This window comes from Bubalus kerabau, chromosome 8, assembly GCF_029407905.1.
Source record: "Bubalus kerabau isolate K-KA32 ecotype Philippines breed swamp buffalo chromosome 8, PCC_UOA_SB_1v2, whole genome shotgun sequence".
Taxonomy (NCBI): domain Eukaryota; kingdom Metazoa; phylum Chordata; class Mammalia; order Artiodactyla; family Bovidae; genus Bubalus; species Bubalus kerabau.
This window is the reverse complement of record NC_073631.1, coordinates 84,202,261-84,213,016: the sequence shown is the minus strand read 5'-3', so window position 1 is coordinate 84,213,016 and position 10,756 is coordinate 84,202,261. Positions and strand designations below refer to the sequence as shown.

The following is a 10,756-nucleotide window of genomic DNA, read 5'->3' as shown; positions in this document are numbered from 1 at the left end:
GTTTGCTGAGATAGGAAATGGGAAGCAGGTTTACAAGATAATAAATTTCCTTTTATGTTAAGACATAGGTATTTATAGGACTTCTAAATTTGCATGTGTTATAATGTACAAGTGATCCTAAGATGCAGCAATTGGAAAAAAAATTACTTATATTTTTCTGTAGCAATCTTATGATACAGAAATTTATTTTTCTAAGAAAATATCAAAAGGAGGAAAGTGGGATAAAATTAGAAGGGAATGGGAAAAGGGCATGAAGAAAAGATTGTGTTTATTGTTATATATTGATAGTTATGGCATAAGTCAGTTGATTAAGAATATTAATAAGTACTTACTATATGCCAAACACTGACCCAGGTAATGCCTGTTGGCTGCGTATTAAGAGATATAAAAGATTGACCAAGTCCCTGGTTTCATTTACACGATCATGAAAGAAGGTAGACCATGAACCTATTGGGTAGAAGAAAGAATTTAAAGTACTAAATACTAAAAAGCAAATAAAATAGTTTCTGAAGGGTCACTGTGAGCGTGGCGGGCGGCGGTGGGTGGGGGGTGCTAGGGTAATTTTAGCTAAAATAGTAGGATAGAACTCTTTGTGAAGTAAAAATGAGCTAAGACCGGAGGGATGAGAAGATAATAACTTAATGAAGATCTAGGCAGATAACATTCCAAATAGAAGGAACTCAGCAACTGCAAGGCCTGGAAACAGACTTGCAAAGTTAAGGGGCCAAGATGTTTCCCAGTGTAACAGGTACTCCAGGTTACAGTCTTATCACTGGAGATAAAGTTTAAATTTTATTTAATTACTGTGGGAAATCACTGGACAGTTTAAGCAGCTGACTGATATGACCTGGTTTTATGCTTAAAAACCATAAAAATGGGGGAAGAAGGCTAGAAATGGAGGCAGGGAAACTAGTTAAGAGACTGTTGTAGGAGTACCAGAGAAAAGATAATAGTGGCTCATACTCAAAGTGAGCAGTGACTCAGATTTCCTTGAAATCGTGGGAAATGGTTGGATTTAGGATCTATTCGGTTGTAGAGTTGACAGAGTTGTTGATAGATTAGATACGAGATTTGACAGAAAAGAGAATCAAAGAGGACTCCTGGGTTTTTGACTTTAGAAGCAGGGTTAGTATTAGAAATAGGTCCCAGATTTCTTTTGTAATTTTGGTAGGTGTTTATGTAGTAGATTCTGAAGGATACATGACATTTGGTCATACAGTGAATTTACTTAGCTGAACTCTTTCATGTTTTCCTCATGTAAGTTATGCTCTAAAATAATTAAGTGTAGACTTTATGTATTGTTGGAAAAGTGAAGTATTTTAGAGCTTAGTTATTTCCCTTTATGCGATTTCTTTTTTCATTTTTTAAGAGTATCTTTAACAAAGTTATCAACTGTGGTTTGTGAATTTTACTTGGATTATCCAGGATCTCTAAATACATCAAGGGCCTAAAATCTTGCTCTGATCATCTGCCTTGCCTTTTACCTGTTTGGACCAGACAGAAGACCGAGCTGCCTGCGGGCCTGGTCATGCACCGTTAAGGCAGCACTTGGCTTTGTTAGAAGTACAGTGATGCTTGGGGGGCAGTAGGGTAGGGAAGACCATAACCACACCACAAGGTCCCTAAGGCCCCCAGTCTTAAGGGCAGTGTTGGAATCTACTACTGATAACCTTTCATCTCTGTTCTGTTGATACTTAATTGAATGTAAAGAGAAATGCGGATGGTACTTTGTTTTATAAAATGTATACATCAGTTTCAATATTTACTTCATGAAGAAAGAATTTTCACAATATAGATTATACTAGTGTTTTAAAATTGAACTTTCTATGTCAGATTTTACAGTTAAATGTTTCCAGTATTTACATAGTTGTAATTTTTCTTCTGACAGCAACTAAATATTTGGATATATTTGGAAAAGCTGCTAATTGGTATACATTAAATTCTTTTGCTATGTACCTGGAAGTATATTCCACTAGTCTCTGTTAATCATTTTTGAAAATGTAAATATTTTTCAAGTGAAAATAAATACTTTCACTTCTGAATTTGATGAGTTAATAAAAAAGTGAGCTACTCTAATTTTAACTGCTAAAGATGACTGTTTCTGAATGTTGCCTAGAACTTGTTATATAGTATTGTTAAAAAGCAAAATTCAACTGAGTAAATTTGAAGATCTAGTTGGCTTATTAAGCACTTGATGAATCAGGCAGCATCCCATCTAGCAAGTAGAAAGGAGCTCCAAAGATCTGTACAAAATGGAAGATTTTTAAAGGCAGAGTGGGTAGGGACAAGGAAGTTATACTAGCAGAAAGCCGATTGGTTGTAGCAAGGTTGTTTTCCTTTAAGGGATGGTGGGGGTGTCTGTGTGACAGATTACCTCACTAGTGCTGACCAGGAAATTCCAGACTGATTGATTAAGGTGAAGTTTCTGGGATGGCTTGAATCTGCAATTAGGTTAGATATTAAGTCTTGGTTTGCTGGTGTGGGGCTTACACAAGTAACAGATCCATTTTGGATCTGTTGTTTCTTTTTAAACTATGTAAAATAATCTTTCATTTAAATACGAACTTTACTAACCTTAATTTGTATAATCTTTCCACATATTTCACCCTTTTATTTTTTTTAATATAAAAACATTTCTAAACGTGAAAAGATTAAAAGTTAACTATTTACTTGACCATTTTAATTAAGCATTTTTCTTGAGACTAGTTGTACCTTAGTAACAAGACCACAGGTTTCATATGCTCACAGACCCTTGAAATGTTTTAGAAAACTACTTATCATATTTTTCTAATACTTTGCCTCCCCTCTGCCACCAGCTAATTCTTGTATGTCACCTAAAGTTGGGGCCATATACATTAAAAGGTCTTCCCTATATCCAGCACTGTTCTGGGCTTAGTTTGTGGGGTTCATAATAAAGAATAGCCTCTGAGGCCTTTTGATTTTCTTGGAACATAGAGAAAACAAAATAGTTCAATACAATGGTAAGTATGGTGTAAGTTTAAGAATATGAAAATAAATCTCTTTTTAAAAATAAGTCTGTTGTTAAAAAGAGATTAGACCTTATGGAGACGGATCTTTCACTGTGTTTTAAAGGAGGTATAGGTTTGAGTGCGAGTAAAATGGGAAGACGCTTCAAATTTAAAAGGAGGTAGGACATCAAGAGGTGAACATATTTTTAAATGGTTAAATCCAGCTTAATTAGAATAGCTAGAGTTTAAGAGACTTCCTTATTATACCAAGTGATGCTAGTAAAAACAAGCAGAAATCACTAAGGAAAGTAATTTAGTAATGTTAGAAAAATCTAATGCTTGTTGGCTGTTGAAAACAGACTATCTTCTCTGTTTTCACAAGGTCAAGTATTCTTTTTTCCTGGCTTTATAGTCCTAACTGTGGTAATGCTGTGATGTCTAGATCAATGCCTTATAGTATACATGTTTAAATTATTTGGAGAAATTTGGCTGTGTGGAAGCAGGCTGCTTGGAACTTCAGACCTACAGTTGGCAAGAGGGAATTGCTTTGTAAATTATATGCTCCTTTTTATCCTTTCCCAAACTGGTCCAAGTTTAAGCCAACCTCAGGTGGCCTGGCTTGGAATACAGCCGTTCTGGGGAATTTCCTGATACAGCTTTTGTGTCCTTGTGATTTGGAGGATATCTGGAAAGAAAGAGAAGTTTAGAATTGATCTAAAGATGTATGTGATATATGTGTATGTGTATGAAGACACATATATATGTGTTCATTGTTAGAAAATGATAAAAGTCTCTCACCTATTGCCAGTGGTTCTTTACAGAATAAACCTGAATTGCAGAGAGAACACAGCCCCACCTATCAACAGAAAATTGGATTAAATATTTACTGAGTATGGCATCAGAACAAGACCCAGTTTCCCCTGCAGTCAGTCTCTCCCATCAGGAAGCTTCCATAAGCCTCTTATCCTTATCCTTCAGAGGGCAGACAATGAAAATCAAAATCACAGAAAACTGACCAAACTGATCTTATGGACCACAGCCTTGTGTAACTCAGTGAAACTATGTGCCATGCTGTGTAGGGCCACCCAAGATGGATGGGTCATAGCAGAGACTTCTCACAAAATGTGGTTCACTGGTGAAGGCAATAGCAAACCACTTCAGTATTCTTGCCTTGAGAACCCCATGAACAGTATGAAAAGGCAAAAAGATATGACACTGAAAGATGAAGAGCCCCAGGTCAGTAGGTGCCCAGTAAGCTACTGGAGAAGAGTGGAGAAATGATTCTAGAAAGAATGAAGAAGTAGAGCCAAAGCAAAAACAACACCCAGCTGTGGATGTGACTGGTGATGGAAGTAAAGTCCGATGCTGTAAAGAGCAGTATTGCATAGGAACCTGGAATGTTAGGTCCATGAATCAAGGCAAATTGGGAAGTGGTCAAATAGGAGATGGCAAGAGTGAACATCTACATTTTAGGAATCATGAACTAAAATGGACCGGAGTGGGAAAATTTAATTCAGATAACCATTATATTTACTACTGTGGTCAAGCATCCCTTAGAATAAATGGAGTAGCCCTTAGTCAACAAGAGTCTGAAATGCAGTACTTGGGTGCAGTCTCAAAAATGACAGAATGATCTCTCTTCATTTCCAAGGCAAGCCATTCAGTGTCACAGTAAGCCAAGTGTATGCTCCAACCACTAATGCCGAAGAAGCTGAAGCTGAACAGTATTTGAAGACCTACAAGACCTTCTAGAACTAACACCCAAAAAAAGATGTCTTTTTCATCATAGGGGACTGGAATGCCAAAGTAGGAAGTCAAGAGATACCTGGAGTAACAGGCAGGTTTAGCCTTGGAGTACAAAATGAAACAGAGCAAAGGCTAACAGAGTTTTGCCAAGACAATGCACTGGTCATAGGAAAACACCCCTTACCAACAATATAAGAGACGACTCTACACATGGACATCAGCAGATTGTCAATACTGAAATCAGATTGATTATATTCTTTGCAGCCGAAGATGGAGATGCTCTGTACAGTCAGCAAAAACAAGATGAGGAGCTGACTGTAGCTGAGATCATGAACTCCTTATTGCCAAATTCATATATAAATTGAAGAAAGTAGGGAAAACCATTAGACCATTCAGGTATAATTTAAATCAAATCCCTTACCATTATACAGTGGAAATGACAGATAGATTCAAGGGATTAGATTTGATAGACAGAGAGCCTGAAGAACTGGAGGTTCGTGACATTGTACAGGAGGCAGTGATCAAGACCATCCCCAAGAAAAAGAAATGCAAAATGGCAAGATGGTTGTCTGAGGAGGCCTTACAAATAGCTGTGAAAAGAAGAGACGCTAAAGGCAAAGGAGAAAAGGAAAGATATACCCATCTGAATGCAGAGTTCCAAAGAATAGCAAGGACAGATAAGAAAGCCTTCCTCAGTGATCAGTGCAAAGAAATAGAGGAAAACAATAGAATGGGAAAGACTAGATATCTCTTTAAGAAAATTAGAGATCCCAAGGGAACATTTCTTGGAAAGATGAGCACAGTAGAGGACAGAAATTGTATGGACCTAACAGAAGCAGAAGAGATTAAGAAGTGGTGGCAGGAATACACAGAAATGATCCAGATAACCACGATGGTGTGATCACTCACCTAGAACCGGATATCCTGGAGTGTGAAGTCAAGTGGGCCTTAGGAGGCATCACTACGAACAAAGCTAGTGGAGGTGATGGAATTCCAGTTGAGCTATTTCAAATACTAAAAGATGAGGCCATGAAAGTGCTGCACTCAATATGCCAGCAAATTTGGAAAACTCAGCAGTGGCTGCAGGACTGGGAAGGGTCAGTTTTCATTCCAATCCCAAAGAAGGGCAGTGCCAAAGAATGTTCAAACTACTGCATAATGACGCTCATTTCACATACTAGTGAAGTAATGCTCAGAATTCTCCAAGCCAGGCTTCAACAGTACGTGAACCATAACTTCCAGATGTCCAAACTGGATTTAGAAAAGGCAGAGGAACCAGAGATCAAATTGCCAATATCCATTGGATCATAGAAAAAGCAAGAGAGTTCCAGAAAAACATCTACTTCTGCTTTATTTGACTATGCCAAAGCCTTTGACTGTGTGGATCACAACAAACTATGGAAAATTCTTAAAGAGTTGGGAATACCAGAACACCTAACCTACCTCCTGAGAAATCTGTATGCAGGTCAAGAAGCACCAGTTAGAACCGGACATGGAACAACAGACTGGTTGCGAATTGAGAAAGAATTACATTAAGGGTGTATGTTGTCCCCTGTTTATTTAAATTATATGCAGAGTACATCATGTGAAATACTGGCCTGGATGAAGCAACAAGCTGGAATCAAGATTGCTGGGAGAAATATCAATAACCTCAGATACGTAGATGACACCACCCTTATGGCAGAAAGCGAAGAGGAACTCAAGAGCCTCTTGATGAAAGCGAAAGAGTGAAAAAGTTGGCTTTAAAATCCACATTCAAAAAACTAAGATCATGGTATCTGGTGCCATCACTTCATGGCAAATAGATGGGGAAACAATGGATGCAGTGAGAGACTTTGTTTTCTTGGGCTCAAAAATCACTGCAGATGGTGACTGCAACCATGAAATTTTAAAAGACACTTGTTCCTTGGTAGAAAATCTATGAGAAATCTAGACAGCATATTATAAATGCTTTGCCAACAATGGTCCATCCAGTCAAAGCTATGGTTTTTCTAGTAGTCATGTATGGATGTAGGAGTTGGATCATAAACAAAGCTGGGTGCGGAAGAATTGATGCTTTTGAATTGTGGTGTTGGAGAAGGCTCTTGAGAGTCACTTGGACTGCAAGGAGATCCAACCAGTCCATCCTAAAGGAAATCAGTCCTGAATATTCATTGGAAGGACTGATGCTAAAGCTGAAACTCAAGTACTCTGGCCACTTGATGTAAAGTACTGACTTATTGGAAAAGACTCTGATGCTGGGAAAGATTGAAGGCAGGAGAAGAAGGGGACAACAGAGGATGAAATGGTTGGATGGCATCACCGACTCAATGGACATGGGTTTGAGTGAACTCCAGGAGTTGGTGATGGACAGGGAAGCTTGGTGTGCTGCAGTCAGTGTGGTCACAAAGAGTCGGACACGACTGACCGACTGAACTGAAGTATGCCCAGTTGAAAACTTTTGTTAGGTGGTTACAGTTTGAACTGTATCTTGCCTTAGTAATTTGCCAGATTTGATGAAGATCAATCTGCCAACACTTATGTTGATATATAGATCTTTCTTTTACCATATTACAGTTAAAACAAGATGACTTTTTTTTTTAATACTTGACTGAATTTTTCAGTTAATTATATTGCTTTCGGATCTATTTTATGATCCTGTGTTAGATGTCATAGGATGTATGCAGGCAGATGAAAATGGTTTTAGTTAGGATTGTAGGATGGTTTTGATTGGCCAAATAATATTTCCTAAGAGAATTTCTGGGGCTTCCCTGGTGGTCCAGTGGTAAAGAATCTACCTGTTAATATAGGAATTGCAGGCTCAATCCCTGGGAAGAGACTGAGAAGATTCCCTGGAGAAGGAAATGGCAACTCCAGTATTCTTGCCTGGAGAATTCCATGGACAGAGGAGCCTGGCCATCTCTAGTCCATGGGATTGCAAGAGCTGGACACAACTTAATGAGTAAACAGCAGCACCAACAAAGAATTTCCCTTATTCTAACACACATTAACTCTAAAGAGTGCTTTCTCTGTTTTTTAGTCGGCCATATACAAACAAAGTCATCACTTTGTGGTACCGTCCACCTGAACTGCTGCTGGGAGAAGAAAGGTATACACCAGCTATCGATGTGTGGAGCTGTGGGTAAGATAGGTTTCCTGAATAATTAATTTGAAACTTTTGATAATTAAGTGAAATCATACCTTTTGATAATCATGGTTGTTTTTTCCTGTTAGATGTATTCTTGGTGAACTCTTCACTAAAAAACCTATATTTCAAGCAAATCAGGAGCTTGCACAACTAGAATTAATAAGGTAAGCTTGTGATTGTAATATCTGTAGGAAATTAAAAAATTTTCAGGCTTGTGTTTCTAGGTGAACATCACGTTTCTATTTAAAGATAAATGAGTGCTGAAAGGAGGAGAAACTATGTTACTATAGTTATGTAACTATGTTACACTCTGATGATTGTTCTAGTAAAATTAAGGATATTAAAGTCCATAAATGTTTTGTGATTAAATTAACATGTTTGAGGCCCTAAAAATAAGACTGGGAAGGAGGAGTAAATATGAAGGAGGAGAGAATGAATGGTAGATTCTGTTTTTCAGAGTGTGGCGTATGGAAGAATTAATGTTTGGGGATATTAGAAAGAAATACTCTTTTATATATGTATATGCATACATGTTTGTATGTATCTGTATATGTATGCACACACTGAAATACATCCATGTACTCACTAGCATATGTCTTCATTATTTGAAGCCTATTGTAGGACCTTGGTCGTAGGGTAATCATCTTTCTCTTCATCTAATATTTTAAATAAATTAAAAAAAAAAAACAGCTTTGGTTTTCTTATTTATAGTAATATTAATTCGCAACTTGTAAGATTTGGATGAGTGTTTGAAAATATGGCTGAGAATTTTTAGGAAAGATTAGTATGAGACACAAAAATACCCATATACTGTCAGTTTTCCCTTTAGAAGACTTATTGGACTAATTGGTGCTCTCCATTCCATCTGTAAATACTACTAGCTTGATAACATAGCACACTGAATATTTGCAGTTAGTAGATTATCACTCTCTTCTTAAGACTACGTATTTATTCCAGCAGTTGAAGAGTACAATGACCAAGAGGGAGTTTCCAGTTTTGTATACAAATATTCTGTTATTGTACATATGTTCAATTATGGACAGATGTGCTTTGCAAAGACTTAACAACATTGCTATTAAATTGTTTAGGTATGTGCAGGGTACTATAAGAAAGAAAAGTCATACAAATTTAGAATAATTTGATAATCAGATTGCTTAGAATTCTTGATGATATGTTATGGCTATGGTTTGTGCAAGAAAGCTAATGTAGAACCCCATTCAGTGAATCCTCTCTTGAAAGAGAAGGCCATGGCTCTGTGTCAGAACATTGGGAAATATACATTTATATGTTTTTAGTTAAAATAAAATGTTTAAATCATGTATCTGTGTACCTTTCTTTTTCTTTTGGTAATGATTTCTTCTAACCCATTTTTTAATATTAGCCAAATATTGTTCCTAATTGGATTGCATACTAGGCTTCTATCAATGATGTTGCTATTTATTTAGTTTATACATGATGCAAATATTGTTCTAAGAATTCACCTGAATAACTTCAGTTGTGTCTTGTCTTTATAATTAAGAAAACTGAACTTTATAGAGGTGAAGAATTTGTTCAGAGTTGTACAACTAAACTAGCAAGTGGCAAAATTGAGATTTGAATCTAAGTAGTTTTGTCTTAGAAGCTATTCATTCTCTATACTATGTGGGAAATAAAACTTCCTGGAGCTTTTAGTTACTATGACACAAACACCAAAAATTAATGAAGAAAGTCTGAGTAATTTCTACAGGACATTAATATAAAAATTCTAAAAGAACTGATTAGCCTGTGTTATCTAATGTTTTATTAAAAATTACAGAGTCAAGTAGGGTCATCCTAAAAATACAAGAATGTTTTATCTTTAGGTATTCCTTTATTATAATTCATCATTTTAACAGACAAAAAATAGTATGTTTATCTTGATAGCTGTTGAATAGACATTTGCTGAAATTATAAACTCCTAACTAAGTAAGTATAGAGGCATATTTCTTTACTGTGATAAAAGTATGTATCACAAATTGAATAAATCATGTTTAGTGGTAAAATACTAGAAACAAAGATAAGAATGAGAAAAAGTTAACTTGTGGTATTATTAAGAGTGTTTTAGAGGCACTGATAAGTTAACTGGTAGTATTAGAAAAGTGAACTCAATAGAGGTATATATACTAATACATATATTCTGAAAGAAATAGCTTAAAAGAAATAGCTTTTAAAGATTATTTACAAATATTAACCAGTTCCACCTACAATGTTAAAGAAGATTTGAGTAAGTGTTGGAGAGGTATATCTTATTTTTGGCTAGGAAGCTTTCCTTTTTTTTTTTTTAAGATGGCAGTTCATCCTCTAGTAGTCATTATAGTCCTAATGAGAATTTCAGAGGATGTTATTTGAACACTGATTGATTTTATCTGGAGGGATGAACCTGAAAGTAACCAGGAAAATTTTTTTAAAAAGAGGAACAGTTTGGCATATCATATGTTAAAACCAGATTTTAGTAACTAAAAGTATTTTGTGCTGGCACAAGATACCATAGATGAATCAGTGGAATTATATGGTAAATTCAGAAGTAAAGAAAGTTCACATGGACCTTAAAATATAATACAGAGGACATTTCAAATCAAGGAGTTAATTGAACAGTATTTATTGAGTGCTGATTATGTACCAGTTACTAGGTGCTGAGGATACAGCAGAGGTGGGGATTGTATCTCTAGTGCCTAGTAACTGGCACACATCCTTTTCTGCTTTCTTGTTGGGGGAGACAGAAAAATAAAAAAGAATAAAATGTATCAGGTGGTGATAAGTGTAAGGGGGTAGAAAGCAATAGAAGGTAGTATATATGGTACCAGAGAAAATTTCATGAGGTATCATTTGAGTAGAGATTTGAGTCAACAGAAATGTCATAATCTTCAGGCATGAGTGTGTTTGGATTATCTTGTGA

At 36.2% G+C, this 10,756-nt stretch overlaps 1 protein-coding gene across 4 annotated transcripts in view; it reads left to right on the top strand.

Moving 5' to 3' along the window:
* Nucleotides 1–10,756, top strand: part of CDK13 (cyclin dependent kinase 13) — a 122,558-nt gene that overhangs the window by 92,495 nt on the left and 19,307 nt on the right. For all 4 annotated transcript variants that reach the window (XM_055590757.1, XM_055590755.1, XM_055590756.1 and 1 more), the window contains exons 8-9: nt 7,735–7,836; nt 7,929–8,006. In XM_055590757.1, coding sequence (XP_055446732.1) covers nt 7,735–7,836; nt 7,929–8,006 — 180 coding nt within the window. The remainder of the gene's footprint in view (nt 1–7,734; nt 7,837–7,928; nt 8,007–10,756) is intronic.